At 42.5% G+C, this 16788-nt stretch overlaps 1 protein-coding gene across 8 annotated transcripts in view; it reads right to left on the bottom strand.

Moving 5' to 3' along the window:
• The window catches only part of LOC137153044 (integrator complex subunit 6-like), a 95108-nt gene that overhangs the window by 12159 nt on the left and 66161 nt on the right, over positions 1-16788 (bottom strand). For 5 of the 8 annotated variants that reach the window (XM_067548038.1, XM_067548035.1, XM_067548036.1 and 2 more), the window contains 3 exons: positions 14854-14986; positions 1871-1965; positions 1008-1118 (listed from right to left, as the gene is read on the bottom strand). In XM_067548038.1, the coding sequence (XP_067404139.1) occupies positions 1008-1118; positions 1871-1965; positions 14854-14986 (339 nt within the window). Of the gene's footprint in view, positions 1-1007; positions 1119-1870; positions 1966-14583; positions 14665-14853; positions 14987-16788 lie in introns of those variants that run through there. The other 3 variants (XM_067548040.1, XM_067548039.1, XM_067548037.1) reach the window with 3 other exon arrangements.

The following is a 16788-nucleotide window of genomic DNA, read 5'->3' as shown; positions in this document are numbered from 1 at the left end:
TCTATAATGCACGTTTTCATTTTAGTCGTCTGCTGTGGATTTCCGTGAACATTACAATAGTGACCACAAGACTTTCTGATCCTATATACTAAGTACATTATAAGAATTTGTACATCAAAACACTCATAAAAAATCCACCAGCGGAATTTACATCTAGTGGATGTTCAATCATATCAGAAGCCTCCTTGAAATTGGGCATTTTTTGAGGTGGATGGGTTTTTGTTATATTTAAAACCGAATTACTTCCCCAGCACTAACTATAGGTTTTTTAACTACCTATTTCTAAATAATCAGATCCTTATTAGAATAATAGCAAAAGATATTAAGTAACAACTCACTCTATTAGACAAATGGGACGATAAAGGACCTCACAGAGAAAGGGGCTGGTAAGAAATGCATCACAGGGAAAGTGTTTCCTCCATCTTGAACTTTCAAGAAAGAGCTTAAGAGACGGATTTGATTTCCTTAGTGTTCTGTGTCAGCCACAAACCCATATGATGGGAAGGTACGGGGGCTGAGTGGGAGGAAGCCAGATGACCCTGCCTCATGTTAAACTTTTCTTTTAATGTCAACTTTCAGACAAGAGTGGTATTCTGTATGGCCAAGCTCTAGACATTTTAGTAATGCACATCCAGAATAGACATTTACTGCCTTCGGTCACCAATGGAGGCGCAATTTAAAGTGGCTAAGAACAAGCAACTGATTTTAGCCATAGTGAATATTAGTAGTAGAAACTCAAGTCCAGTTGGCAACACTCTTTAGAGTAGAAATCAAGCAGACACTTAAAAAGGTAACTGGAAAAAAAACCCAAAAAGCCTCCTTCCCATCTCATTCCACCACTTATAGAAGCCACAGTGACTTGGCTCCACAATGGCTCATCCATGTACCTACAGTGAAAGTTTGATACAACAATGGAAAACCCCATAGAGATTAATTGATTTATAATCAGAACACAAACTAAATAATAATCAATGCACTTCTAATCGCAAAGGTTTTATCAATACTACCTGTTGGCTGAGTTTTTTAAGGTAAGAGATAACACTGTAACTAAGTCCACAATCTAAATTATCTGATATCAGATTTGGAGCTCCCATCATCCTTAGGGCTTTCTTTAATGGCTATAAGGAAAACAAAATACACAATAGTAAGAGAATAAATCAAAAAAAAGGTTTAAAAAAATCAATTATAGGAAACTAGGGCACATGGATTAGTGCTCTAGCTTTTGACTTTTGGAAACTAGAGTTCAAGTCTATTCAGGTAACATGTGACATGAGTTTGGTGGGCCTAGCTAGCTTGCAGTGGACTTTACGCCACATTACCAGCACACCATGCAATATGGCACCACTGGCAATTGTCACTCAAAGGCTCAGTACTAAAATAGCCGGGATGATGCAAGTCCACATAGAGGTGCATTGCCCAAGCTACGTACAAAAGCTTATGTTGTGCCCACCCTCATTTGTCTGGTCCAGCCAGTTCTGTTAGTATCACTTTCCTAAGAACTAGGAATTCACACACATTAGTAACTGTAAATAGTAATCTGCACACTCTTTATCAAATTACAATGGTAAAGTCTACAATTCACTTTTGCCAAAGCAATTCAATCCAAAGTACATTTTCAGATTGGTAAAACAATGTCAGAAATTTAAAATTAATCTTAAAATGTTTACTATCGCTAGCAGTACAGAACAAGTTTGGAAATTTTAAAAAAGTACTCTCCTTGACACACACATAAAACAAACACAAACGGTCTATCTACTAACAAAACATTCATAGTTCGTGTTCAAAATTTAGGAAAAAAGGGACATAATACATAAGATTCTAATTACCAGCCACCATTATTTCTAGAATTAAAATATGTGAAAGTACATACCAATAAGTAGTAAGGAGGCATTGTTTTTAAATAGCTGTCAAAAGCCTGTCGCCACTTCAGATTTGGCTTAAGTTTGTGAACCTTAAACAAGTCATCTGTAACAGGGAAAACAAGACTTGATTACATAGTCCCAATGCTAACTTTTAAGTTGGTTTTCCTTTTTTTTCTTCCTTTTTCCTTCACGGGGCTTCCCCACAACAATTGCCCTTAATCTTAGATTCAAAGGGTTTTGCATCCCACATACTAACTAGTTTTGACACCGGAAACCATGCCTGATTTTGTTACAGCAAACGTACAGTGGATGTTGCCTATATGATCTCTCAAGCAAACTAAACAGGACCGTTTAAATACTGCACACAGCTATCAAATGGAGGAAGAGAGAGAATATATGCATCACAGCAGCTTTATTATCTCCCTTACTCCTCTTATCAGAATTTCTCAATAAAACTAAGGATATCCCATAACAGCTCAAACCAATCCACATTAACCTCGGGCCATTTCTCATATTCCAAGAATCTGTCATTCATCAGACCTATACTAAAATTTCAATCCTGACTTGTGATAAGATGCAAGATATGGAGTTGTGGCTACATATCAGAGTAGGAACAAGCCCTACAACATTAATTTATTTGCTGTACGGGCTACAAACTGTAACCACAATCTCCAAACATTTGCCATTGAAGAGTATGTAGAGTTCAAAATTTTTGTGCTGTTCTGGATTAGTCTATATGCTGCATTACCATTCTCTGCCCTGGCACTTTATCATCTTGAGATTTCATAGTCTCTGCTCAGCAGGTCAGTAGAACACTGGCAGAAAGGAAGCTAGAGATGTTGTTTGGAGGACAGTGGAACTGACATCCAATAAGAGGTTGGGCAGGGATGCAGGGGACAGGGACACATACAGAAGGAGGTTGTAAAAAGAAAAGGCATGGCAGGAAAAACGTTTTCTCCTTGCTGGACTTTCAGGGGGATCTCTCTGAAGAGTCAGGTTTTACTTGCTCAGTGATCTGTATAAATGGAACGAGCATTTCACATATTTTCTGTCTTCGCACACTCAACCCAAGCTTAAATTACAGGTATTTTCCAATCTAAATAAATTCTGTATCAAACAAACAAAAATACCCCACACTACAGCTGCTCCAATTACTTTTTTCTGGCCTGAAGGAAATGGGCTGAATTTTTCCAAGGAGTTAAGACTCCCTTTTAATCTGAACACATTTCATAGTGGGCAGTATTATCTACTTAAATCTGTGAGAACTTCCCATGCTTGGGTAGCTATGGTTTATTGCAAATACAAAACAATCTTTTTTTTGTTATATTGTAAAGAAGCCTATTAATTTTTATATGTGCTTAATTATTTCAGAATGAGATGGTGGTGTTTCAAATAAACTTAACCATGTCCTGGTGGTATGGAAGCTATGAAAACAAGAGATTCTTTTAGGAGTTGCTATCTGCAGCACAGAAATCTCTATATATTGAATTGCGTACACACACATGCACATACATATGCACACTTAAATCAACAAAGAGACCAAAACTGAAAAGTGTTCAGTGTTGCGACATCAATGTTGTATTGTCAAACACAGGGCACAATAAGCCAGTGATCTATTTTATTACTGGTTTAGTTCCTTTCTATAAAGAAGGATATTCTAGAATATAAAGTACATATCGCTTGATATGTAACCATTCATAAATAGTATGATTAATATTTACAGTATGCATTGGCTCAACTAGTTAAGGGTACCCATACTAGAGCATGTTCCCAATCTGAGAATTTAAATTTTGGATATCAAAGTTGCAAATGCTGTTTCAACAAGATTGTGTGAAGTGTAAACAGAGCTTTGACACAGACATGTAAGAGTTCCTGCAGAATCTTCACTCTGTTTACACTGTGGACAGCCAGCGTAAGAATTCCTATCCTCCAAATGGGAAAGAAAATGGCTACAAGTTCCAGGCAGGACATAAAAGTTGGTCTCTTTCTCTACCCTACCCTCAGATTTCAAGGAAGGACAGGGCAGGGTAAATGAGTTACAATAGAAAGATCCAACATCTGGGTTAAATTAATTGTTTTGACCTTTATCTTAGACCAATTTAAGGCAAGAAGAGTTCCAATATAATTAAAAAAAACAACGAGAATCCTGTAGCACTTTAAAGACTAACAAATTTAATTTCTGCAGGCATAAGCTTTCATGGGCTGAAACCCACTTTGTCAGATGCAAGAAACGGAAATCAGATAAGGGGTATATATATACATCCAAGGGTAAGGAACAACAATGGGGAGGGTAGGTGTTAGCAAAGTCCATTCAGTTAGAGTAGATGAGGCCTATTCACAACCGTTGATTAGAAGGTGAGAATGTGTGAACAATGACAATTACTTCTTGTAATAAGATAACCATTCTGAGTCCCTATTCCGACCCAGTTTGATTGTGTCAAGTTTGCATATGAGTTCCAGCTCTGCAGTTACTCGCTGAAGTCTGTTTTTGAAGTTTTTTTGTAGAAGTTGCCATACTTCTAATTAACACGGCTACCCCTCTGGAACTTTTCACCAAAATAATTAGTTTGTTAGAACTGTGATAAAAAGAGGAGTAAGATCTGGATTGCTCAACATTCATGACAATTTTGTCAGACTAGTGTGAAATTATCTGAATTTCTATACGCTTATGTTTCAAGCCACTAGTAACAGCTTTTAAGCCCTTGACATTTATTTTGCCATGGTGCTCGGTTAGGGCAGGATGCCAGTCTCTATGTGAAGAAACTTCACAACAATTCAGTTACACCATTCCTTTCATAAAAGGATACTGTCAAGCACTTTAAGGGCCATAATTTAAGATTTATCATCAACAAAAAGATTTTAAGACAAACCTATTCATTGTAATTGTTTTAAAGACATATCAAATTTGTCTTCAGCTATTCTCCTGCAGACAGTGGGCCAGAATCTGCAGAGTACTGATTACAGTGAAAACAGAGGGCAGTCAGTGGGAGCTGAGGGCACTGAATATTTTACAAGAGGGGCTTAGAGCCCCCCGGATGGGTTCACGTGTTTGCAAGTTAATACTGTAATAATTCAAGAGACCCATGTGAGACATGGGACCGACTGCAAACATAGATGAAACTGACCAGTCTTGTTTTCTTTACTTGGTTTAGACAAAGTACAAAAAGAAAACAGCAAATGGTGAATGGCTAATTACAGATTTTTAAAATTCTGATTTAACTTTTAACTCAAGAAGGTGGCAAAAAAGTCAACACAGTTTTAATAATACAGTAGGATCTCAATTATCTGGGCAGACAGTGTGCCAGCAAGTTTGTTCAGATAACAAGTTTGCATAATCTGCAGTCAATATAAAAATGCTTTAACAGATTAATTAAGGTAAAAAGAAAAACCCGGCATCCATTATTACAGTGTTACGTTCTGTTCAATTACACCTGTGAAAGTGTGACTTTGTCCACCTCTAGCCACTAGTCTATGTATAGACATTTATGAGCCTTCTACTGCCTTTGAGCTAATGGACATGGTCTGTTAGTTTAAGCAGAAGAGGATCATGATTTTACATCCAAAGGCCATGGGATGACCCTCCCCACAGACAGTCCAGCCAAGGGCACTGTTCCGTAAGTATGGAATAATCATAAGAACATAAGAATGGCCATAGTAGGTCAGACCAATGGTCTACCTAGCCTAGTATCCTGTCTTCTGACAGCGGCCAGGTGCTGCAGAGGGAATGAACAGAACAGATAATTATGTGATCCATCCATCATAGAGGTATTCCCTATTCCCTTACTGTCACACAGTCTGCCCAGATATTCCCACTAGGGTAAAAGCTTTATTTGGCTCTGTGATACTATACAAGAACAGTTCATTTAGTTCACAGGAGGAGAGGAGGGCAGCTTTTTTCATCTGAGTTGGTCCAAGTCACCAGCTCTCCATGGAAAGTCTACACTTTTCAAAATGCTGTTTTGAGTTTATATAAGCACTAACATGGGGGTTGTATTCAGTGGCGGACCGATAGGGAGGGACCACCAGCTGGCCCTTCAGGGTTCTATGGGAGGCACGGCCAGAGTCACACCTGTGGGGCGCTCCACTGTGGGGTAGGGGGGCACCTCACTCATGGCTTCACTCCCCACACCCCGGAGGGGGGCGGTTTCCCCAGCAGGCCAGTTCAGCACTGGGCTGCCAGCTCTGGACCAGGGGGGCGCAAATGCAATCATTGGCCTCTGGCGCCGGAGATACACAGTATGCCACTGGTTGTATTAAGTTTCCTTCTGGCATATTTTCCTGTTATCTGCTATTTCTCCATCACCTCCAATGACTCTTCAGAAAAGCATGCACAGCCCTGTTCTCTCATCAAAGCCAGCCCTCCACATTAGTGCCTCAATGACTAGGATCAGTCAGGAAAGAGTTTTGTAAATTGCTCAGCCAAGATAACACCCTAGAGTTCAATAGCCTTGATCTTTGTTGTGTTCCAATTTTAAGTCCCTGGCATCACTTATGCTTTATGGCTGTAGCATTTCAATTAGCCTGCTCTTCTGCAGATATGGGACAAGATCTGTAAGTGCAATGGCTTGATGATTCCATTCCAGTGTTGGTGTTTCTTTGTTAGGAGGAGACATGTGGAAATTGGTGTAAGAAATTCTACACCAAGAGAAACAGTTGCTACACACAGGTCAGTCCTAGGATTACAATTCTGATGTGACAGAAAACATGACGATTCCATCCCCAGGCCCAATATATGTACACTAGGGACCTATCCAGGAGCAGAAGTGCCTTCAGAGGCAGATCTTTTGTATTTCACTGTTGGGACGAACTTAGAGAAGCAAAAGACCAGGACTGTACTTGCTATTCTCTGGTCCTCAGGGTGCCAAGTTAGAACACTATGGTTCTCTGGCATCAGTACCAGCATGTACTAGCACATCCCACATGGTCAGGCTTTGGTTTTATAGAAGTACGGACATCCTTTTCTGAACCACAGACCAGAGTTTTGTCAGCCAGACACCAACACTATTGCTCAGATCAGTCCATCACACTGGACTGTCCAGTTCCACTCTCCCATAAATAGGCCCCTACATTGCTCGTCATCAGTTGGGACTGAAGCATGCACACACGCTCTAAGATGGGAGCCAGATATAGGATCCACATTTCTGCTCCTGAAGAAGCCTAAAAGACAAGTTGCCAAGTCTCTAACTATGGTATGATTTACATCTTCGTCATTGGTCCCAGCAACTCACTTCACCAACTTGGCAAAATCTTCCATTTTCTTTAGAATCCTTAATACTAATATTCATGGGCTTCCTCATGTCATACTTGCTCTACCTCATTTTCAGGCCTGTCCACTATGTTAAGTTCCAGGATGTCAAATTAAAACCTTCTCTTACCAACCAATGGAACAGTGGGAATAAACCAATACAAGAAAAAATGGTCTCATAAGCAACTAGCAACACTTGAAACACACAAGTTGTTGAAAACTTCTTGACAGACAGGGAACCAATAAATTAGATAGAGCAGTTCAGAGAAAGTTCATTTTCTTGTATTGTGCATTTTTTCCCCCAGAATCATGGAAAAGGGGGGAGGGTGAAGACTTTATCTGCATTCCACCCTAATTATCAAGGTTTGTCTCATTCCCCAGATGCAGAGCTCTTCCAAAAACAAGGTAGACACAGCTCTTAAAAAGCATCAAGAGCAGTCACAGTTGACCAGAGCAAGTTATTCTTTCTTCTCCCTTGTAGGACACCAAACCCCTGATCAGAAAAAGGAAGACGTTACTCACCTTGTGCAGTAATAATGGTTCTTTGAGATGTGTGTCCACGTCCTTGCACTGTTGACTGGAGAATTCTGGTAGCAGTGTCCACTGAGCCCGCACATGCGCTCTCTCTTAGTGCTGTGCCATGAAGCTAACCAGGCACACGGGCTAACCATCCTCAGTTCCTTCACTATGGCACAGTCATAGCGAGAACTCCAAAACACAGGGGAGGAGGGTGGGTAGTGGAGCACCCACAGCACACATCTCGAAGAACCATCGTTACTGCACAAGGTGAGTAACAATTTCTTCAAGTAGTGTCCCTATGGGTGCTCCACTGTAGGTGACGCCAAAGCAGTAACCCCCTTGGAGGGCTGGGACCTTGGAGTCGGGTTAGTCATAGATTATAATACTGTGGAGCCAAAGATGACATCAGAGGCAGAGTCCCTGGTGACCACATAATGTTCTGCAAAGGTGTGGACTGATGTTGCTGTTCTGCAGATCTTGGAGATGGGGACATCCTTAAAGAAGGCGACAGATGAGGAGATCGATCTCATGGAAGGTGTACGGATCAAGTCTGGAGGGGTCATGTTATGAATTTGGTATCAGTCTGATGCAATTCAAGACCCACTTGGAGAGTCTTTGGGCGGATACTGCTGAGCCCTTAGATCTTTCCGCCATGGAGAGGAACAGTCTTGGGGACTTCCTGAAGGCTTCTGTCCTATTCAAGGTAAAATGCCAGGACTCTCATAACATCTAAGGTATGCTGCATGGCCTGCATGTAGTCTTGGTGAACCTTAGGGTAGAAGGCAGGAAGGTGAATAGACTGATTCACATGAAACAAGGGATGAAACTTTAGGGATGAACCTCAGATGCGGTCTGAGTGTAACTTTATCTGGGAAAAACACTGTATATGGGGAATGAGCCATCAGAGCTGCTATTTTCCCTATTCTTTTAGCCGACGTAATTGCAATCAGAAAGACCATTTCATCAATAGGTAAGCTAGCAAACAAGTGGCCATAGGATCGAAGGGGAGCCTAGTCAGTCATTTCAGCATTAGGTTTAGGTCCCATGAGGGGGTAGGAAGTTGAGGTTGAAGGAAGAGGTTTGTTATTCCTTTAAGGAATTTTTGGGTGGTTGGATGTGATAGTACCGAGTACCCCCTCTACGTTTGGTGAAATGATGTAGTAGCTAGATTGACCCTGAGAGAGCTCAGAGATAACCTCAATTTTTTAAGGGTCAGCGCATATTCCAGAATATGATGAATAGTTGCTGACAATAGAGAGATTTGTTGGGACGTGCACCTGATCTGGAAAATGGACCATTCCTGCAGGTAAGTGTGTCATGTGGAGGACTTTCTACTGTGTAGTAGAACCTCTTGCACTTCCTTTGAGCATGAGCTTTCTAAGTACTGGAACCATGTAGGAGCCATGCTTTGAGGCGGAGGATGCCCGAGTTGGGACATATGGTTTGCCTCTTGTCCTGAGAGAGAAAGTGCAGAGTGTCCGGAAGGGAGATCAGTGGCCACATTGCGAACTGCATCAGGTAAGGGTTTCAAGATCTATCTCGGCCATGGGGGAGCAATCAAGACTACATAAGCTCCATCCCTCTTTGTCTTTAGTAGGATCTTCAGCAGAAGAGAAAAACAGAAAGAGGGTGTAAACAAGGTCCTTGTCCCATGGGAGGAGGAGAGGAGTGCCCAGAGTGCTGACTGATCCCTGCCCTGGAAAAGTACTGCGGACACTTGTTCTGGTAAGTGGTGAACAGATACGGGGACAGTGTTCACCATTGTGTGAACAAGTCATGAAGTACTGACAGGTGCATCTCCCACATGTGGTCATGTAGGAATTTGCGACTGAGCTTGTCTGCTGTTGAGTTTTGCGTGCCCGAGAGGTAAGTTGTGGACAAGGTGACGTTGTGAGAGGTGCACCAGTTCCATAGTTTCATCACCTCCGAACATACGGAGGGCAATTTGGCACCTCCCTAGCAGTTGATATAATAATGCAGGCTATGTTGTCTTTTCAGATCGTCATATGTGATCCCGTTATCAGCAGGAGGAAATGGGCGCAGGCATTCCTGACCGCTCTCAATTTGAGATTGATGTGGAGGGATATCTCCGTAGGTGACTATTTGCCTTGCATGGAGAGACAGTTTAAATGCATGCCCCATCCAATGAGGGATGAGTCAGTGCTCAGGAGTGACGAAGGTGGCGCCTGAAAAAAGGGGATACCTTTGCAAGCACTGGCCAGGGTCTTCCCCCAGTCCAGGGAGTTCTTGATTCTGGTGTGCAGTGACAGGTTTGTCCACAACTGTCTCTGTTCAGTCTGTAAACCGAACTGAACCACAGCTGCAGGCATCACATGTGAAGTCTGGCGTGCAGAATCACCACTGTGCTTGCCACCATATGCCCCAAGAGCTGGAGGCAGATTCTGGCTGGCACTTGAGAACTGCATTAAGCTGTGTCTATAAGGCAGACCAGGGATAGAAACCTTTCTTGAAGTAGGAAGGCTTTGGCCTATAACACGTCTATGTTGGCCCCTGTGAATTTTAAGCATAGCACTGGTGTGAGAGTCAACTTCTCCAAAATGATCTGTAGGCCTAATTCCGTGAACAAGCATATTACGTCCTCAGTGGCCCGATGAGCCTCCTGAAGTGACCAGGCTCTGAGGAGACAATCATCCAGGTAAGGGTAGATCATTATCCCTTGCAATCATAAATGGGTGGTCACCACTGGGAGAACTTTGAAAAATACTCTCAGGGCCGATAAAAGTCCAAAGGGAAGGACTCTGTTTTGGTAGAGGTCGTGTCACAGAGTGAACCTGAGAAAACACCTGTGAGCCCGCACTATTGAAATGTGAAAGTAGGTATCCTGTAGGTCAATGGCTGAAAACCAGTCTTCCTTTTCCAATGACGGAATGATCATCAATAAGGTGACCATCTTGAACTTCTGAGCTTTGATGAACTTGTTGAAAGCTCTGAGGTCCAGCATGTGTCTCCAAACTTTCTTCCTTTTGAGAATAGGAAGGAACGAGAGTAGAAACCCTTACCTTGTAGATGTTGAGGTATTGGTTCTATGGCTCCTAACTGCAGTAGGCGATCTATCTCATGAGAAGGGTCCCTGAAAAGGGGAAAGGTATTGTGGAGGGGGTGGTGAGGTGAAGTGGATGGAATAACAAGATCTGACAACCTCCAGGACCATCTGTCTGATGTTATGCGTTCCCAGGCATTGGGGAATGCTGCCAAACTGTGGCCAAATGGGTGCATAGGTACAGGTAGTAAAAAGGAGAGGTCTCATGGCACCTCACCCTGACTGTCAAAAGTAGTGCTTGAGTCAAAGACTGGGAGCCCAAAGGCTTCCATTTTGGGAATTTTTTTTTCTTCCTTTGGGGCTCACAGTGCTGTTGTGAAGTGAATTGGGAGGAATAAGAACTCTGTTGGTAAAGAGGGCTAAAATGTCTCTTTTGCCCCGGTGACCTGAAAGACACCCTGGAATACTTCAAGGAGTGGAGGGAGGCATCGGTCTTCTCGGCGAAGAGCTTGACAGCCACAAAGGAGAGGTCCTCCACTGTGGTCTGCACCTCCTTTTGGGAATTCCGAGGGGTGAAGACACGATGCCCGTCTCATCACCGCAGCCATGGAGAGAGTCCTGGCAGCCGTGTCATCAGTGTCAAAAGCCAATTGCAAAGATGTCAAGGGCCATCATACTAGCTGCCCTTCCTGAATGATGGCCTTGAAGTCCTGGGACCTCTCTGGCAGTTTATCAATAAAGTCATTTAATTTATTTTAATTCATGTAGTTGTACTTTGCCATGAGTGCCTGGTAGCTGATAATTTGAAACTGTAAAATGGCCAAGTACACCTTCCTACCAAAGAGATGAAGGCATTTTCAGTCTGTATCATAAAGGTGTTGTCCTACAGTGGTGCTGTCAACCATGAGAGTTCACAGCATCCATCACGATGAAACTGGGTGGCGGATAGGTGAACAGGAACTCTGATTCTGTCACAAGGACATATATTTTATCCACCTGCTTGAACGTTGGGGCCACTGAAGCTGGGGTTTGCCACACTGTCTTAGCTGGGTCTAGGATGGCGATTTTGGAGATAGATGAAGCAGGATATCAATGAGCTGGTGGTGTGCATCTTTAACCTCCTCCAATGGTCTATGGAGGGTGTCAGTCACTCTTTTCACCAGCTCTTGGAACAAGTGGAAGTCATCTGCCATGGAAAGAGGTGATGACATGACTGCTTTGTCCGGCAAAAAAAGAAGATATGATCTTGGGTGTTACTTCCTCTTCTGTGTCTACCTCTTCTGTTTCTCCACTTCTTCAGGTTCTGAGTCCCGCGATGCTGTGGCCACGGGAGCATGCCTGGAAGGTTCCCAAGTGATGCTCAATGCCCATGAGGCAGGCTGTCCGTGTGCCACCCATGGGTCCCAGTATGGCCACAGCAGTGGCATAAGGCCTGGTGGAGGTGCCTACAGGTGGCTGTACCAAGATGGTGGTGGTGCCATCTGATGGTACATTCCTGAACTCTGTTGATATTGGGTCCTATATGGCGCTTGGGAAGAGTGTTGAGAAACTCCTGGTTCACTGTCCAATCCCTCACTTGACAGTGCAGGAGCATGGCATGATTGTGGGAAAATATATCTCTTGATCGGTCTTGGTTCAGTGCTGTGATCTCAGTACCAAGGGGCAGAGAGTCAGATGCTTCCAGCGTAGCCAGGTTCCTGGCCTGATGAAATTCAGACTGTACCAAACACCCTGGCAGTGATGGTGGTCCTGGGGACCTCGTCCATTTTGATCTCTCCAGTACTGGATGGGCCAATGCCTCTGACAGTACTGACATCAGCTCGTGTACTGGGAGCATCTTAGGGTATTTGCCCTTACCTCTCTGTAACGAAGACCCGTGCCCAAAGGGTCGTGGGCCTAACAATGGTACTAGACGCTAATGGTCGCTGTGAGGTGTGGATGCCAGATGATATCAGTGCTGGCAGTGCTGAGGATACTGAGCAAGATGGAGATCGATTCTGGTTATCCTGGGCTCACTTACAGGACTTCCTGTTCTCTTTCTCCACTTAGCAGTGGAGTCCCTGAATCATTTCTTCAAATCAGTGTCTTTCGACACTAAAGTTTGAAGGGAAGACTCATGGGTTGGAGTCAGAGAGCCACCTCCATAAAGACGATTTTTGGTTGGAGCTGCTGGCCCTCGCTGAGACAGCAAATGCACTAGGAATGCTTGTCCGCAACTGGGATTGCCTTGCTGCAAGTGTGACACTTCATGAAGCCCAGAGAGCTGGGCATACCATTGTCCAGGGGGTTCCCCCCCAAAAAGGGGTCAACACAAGTACAAACTCTTCTTTCTTTTTTATTTGATTTTTTTTTTAGGCTCAGTCAAATAAAGAGTCAGAAGAAAACAAAGTTTCTAAAGCTAACTATTAACAAATGAAAAGGAGAGAGAACAATCCACTAAACAACAGCTATAGGCTCTGTCTCTAGCCAAGGGCAGTTGAGAAGGAACTGAGGCTCAGCTGAGGAAAGACAGCACATGTGCAAGCTGAACAGACACTGCTATCAAAGTTCTCTGATCAGCAGCACAGGGATGCAGACACATCTACAGTGGAGCACCCACAGGGACACTACTCGAAGAAGAAAGACAAACCAGTCTTGTTTTTTTTAAATACAAAAAACCCCCACAAATATCAAAGATGTCAAGTATCTTTACAAGTATTTTTGGACCAATTAAGAGTGTACTGTCAGTTGCTAAGTACTGGGCAATTTCTCCCATTGATCTCAGGCTAGATAATCAGCTAAAAAGCCTTCGTTTAGGTTCATGCAGAACGGTCACTGAACCAAATTTTGATGATCCTTACATGTCATGGATGGAAGTGTTCAAACCAGTGACAAGAAACAGTTCAAGAGACATGCACTGGGAGAATCTGGATGTGTCATCACTGTACCGCCATGGTAAACATTCTGTTTATGACTCATGCGGTTGAAAAGCCCCATCGTGTAAGTTAAGCAGCATCATGCAGTTTGATTTGACAGACAAAGTACACCAAGTGCTTCAGGTAGAGTGCAGCATAGCACATGTTGCAGAGGCACCTCTCTCACATTCCTGTTATCCATACACAACAGGAAGACTTTTCGCCTCTCAAAATAGGGTGGGAGAAGAAGTGGTAGAGCTGCGTAGATGGAAGGCAGATCAAAATGCTTACACCACCTTTATTTGTATCCACTGATGACCTTTGTTGGACTAGCAGATCTGCAATAGAAGTGGCAGTTCATCTGAACTGGTAGCAACCAGCTCGCAGAAAGCGGGCACTTGGAAACTGAACTCCAAGTGCTAGGTGTTGGAATCATTATCAGGCTGATATACAAGCCACGAGCTAATGATTTTAACTAAGACGTACTGATTTGCTGGTGGATTATGATGAGGTGACAATACGTATTAGGAATATGAACAAACATTCTTGCACCTTTTCTTGCCAGAATAGTGTACGTGACTGTTCCATACAATACGAGAAATTATGTTTTAAAATTCAATATTTACTTATCTTAAACCTTCACTGTTAATTTGTATAATTCTTAAAACACACTGGCTCTACAAACAGAAGAAACAATAGCACCAGGGAAGCAATTCCCTCTGCCATTAGCATTTTGCCATGGGAACCAAAGTCTTTACAACTATAGCTATTACAGGACCTGTTCATGCACCACCTCTCTCGTATCATCTTGCCTGTGGGAAAGCAAGCTCATCATGAAAATGAAACATTTGGTCCTCGAGGGGAAATGCTGGCTGCTTCATTGCTCTAGTCCTGCCTGCTGGTTGCTACTCTAAATTGTAGTTGTTGACTTCTCTCTCCCCAACACCGCTAAAAAGTCCTGCACCTGACCTTTCAGCCAAACGTAGGATGCCATAAGAGCAACTGCAAAAAATGGAGATACCACATCCTACATGAGGGAAAAGAATGGAGGTTGAAGCTTACTCCAGGTTAAGGAAGAGGCTACGTGTCTAGGAGGTGAACAGCATCAAACATGCACTGGAAGCAGGTAGCTCTCCTCCTCTGCTGGAGAGAAAAAAAAAGGGAGAGGGGGTATGAAAATCCTCTCCTCCCAAATTATATTTAAGAGTTTGCAACATTTGATACTCTCTGATCTCCATTATTTTAAAACGGTCTCTAACAGATACATTTGGGCAGCACATTAGCCATCATATTTTTATGCTGTTAAGCTGCATGATGTACTGTATTACCTACCTAGCAGAGGAAGTAAAACAGGATAGTTGTAAGGCATCACAAAGAGGTTTACACAGGTTAAAGTAGTGCTTGCTTTTAAATACCCAAATGGATGGCCAAGTTCACTGTATTTTCCACTGCTACTCACAAATACCTGACAAAGAACATAAGAGGCATTGTTATATTTAAAACAAAACATTTGAAAAGCTGCACATTTATCAAAGTGCGATCTAATTTTTTACTCTTTTTAAAGGAGAGAAGGGGAAAATTATAGAAAATTGCTCAGTTTGATTTTAACTGTGTACATATAACTGGACATGCACTTAAACTTGTAAATTACAGATGTCAGAGATGCAAAGATACTTAGTCATTTAGTCCATCCCCTGCCAGGGTGGGATTACTCTCCAGAGTACGTTCTCTAGTGCTTTGTCGACATTATATTTAATGGCTCTCAAGGGAAGAGATGGAAGCTCCATTGCTTGGACACTATTTAACAGGCTATACCTGATCTCTGTTGCAGATAGATTTTTCTAATAATTTGATTTATAAAGTAATCTCCCTAAAACACATGCACAATTGATAATGAGCCTAATTTTTCATTCTTCAATACATTGACACAAATGCTCAAGCTAAGGAGATATTACCAATTTGTAAACATGCATCTTAAACACAGCATTAATCCTCAGAAAACCGATTATCAAGATACACACGTCTCTAACTTGGAGGGTGCTATTATTCTAGAGGCTAAACTTGTAATGATGGAGTGGAGTACTAAGTCTGAGAAACAGACATTCTCCATTTGGCAGCTAAGAAATCTGTGTCAATACACAGAAGTACAAGAAAGTCCCATTTAGAAATAACTATTGACTCTTATAGGGACACAGTCAACAAAAGTCACTTATATCTGCTGATTATTTGTCTACTAATGTTACAAGTAATACCTAAGACTACTGTAAATGAAAAAATAATATTCCACTATTTTTCTAGGTTTTTTAACTTTTGTGCATTTGACAGCACTTAGAGTACAGTCTGTTAAATAGTTTCTACTGTAATTAGTCAATTTCCCTTGTCTGAGTGGGTGTTTCACATAACCAGGACAAGAAAAGCCATTAAAAGAAAATAGGGACATTTATTTACAAAATTTGTCAGGGGGCGCCAGGGGCAGATGAGGTATCCCAGTGTGCTTTATAGCCATTATTTGGAATTCACCAGATTGTAAATTGACTGCATTCCCTCAATTTTTTTCTAGGCAACAGTGAGATTTGTTTCATTGTTGGTTACCCTTCCAAATTACTTTTACCATTTATTTGCAAGTTAGAGATGAAATGATCTCAAATTACTGTACCACCTGTGCACCTCACATATAGTAAATTAATTCCTCTTCATATCCCTGTGAGGGAGGAGAACCCCATTTACAAATGAGAAACAAAGGCACGGAGCAATTAAGGGCTCGTCTACACTACAGGGGCTATAGTGGTCTAGCTACAGCACCGTAGCTACGTCAGCACAATGCTGTAGCATAGATGCAGCCTACATTGATGCGTAGGGTTTTCCCCACGCAACAGTAGCTAGGTCAACAACAGGCATTCGTCCATGGATCTAGCTGCATCTACACTGAGGGTGAAGTCAGCATGGCTACAGTACTCAGAGTGTGGATTTTCCACAACCCTGAACACTACAGCCACATCGACCTAAATGCTAAGGCTTAGTCTACAACAGTGTCTCTCCACCTTTTTGATACCAGGAACCGGTTGCTGCCTTCTTCAACCGTGTCAGGGAAACCTCAGGGACCGGCATTGAGAAACACTGGTCTATACTAGAAAAATATACTAGAAAAATCCACACTCCTAAGTGATGTAGTTATACCAACCTAACCCTCAACGTAGACAGTGCTAGGACGATGGGATGGCTTCTCCCGCTGACATAGCTACAGTCTCTCAGGGAGAAGGAGTACCT

This window comes from Emydura macquarii, unplaced genomic scaffold (genome assembly GCF_026122565.2).
Source record: "Emydura macquarii macquarii isolate MOO-44397 ecotype Brisbane River unplaced genomic scaffold, CSIRO-AGI_Emac_v2 contig_1253, whole genome shotgun sequence".
Taxonomy (NCBI): domain Eukaryota; kingdom Metazoa; phylum Chordata; order Testudines; family Chelidae; genus Emydura; species Emydura macquarii.
Note: the sequence above shows the minus strand (reverse complement) of the source record. Positions and strands in the feature narration are given on the sequence as shown.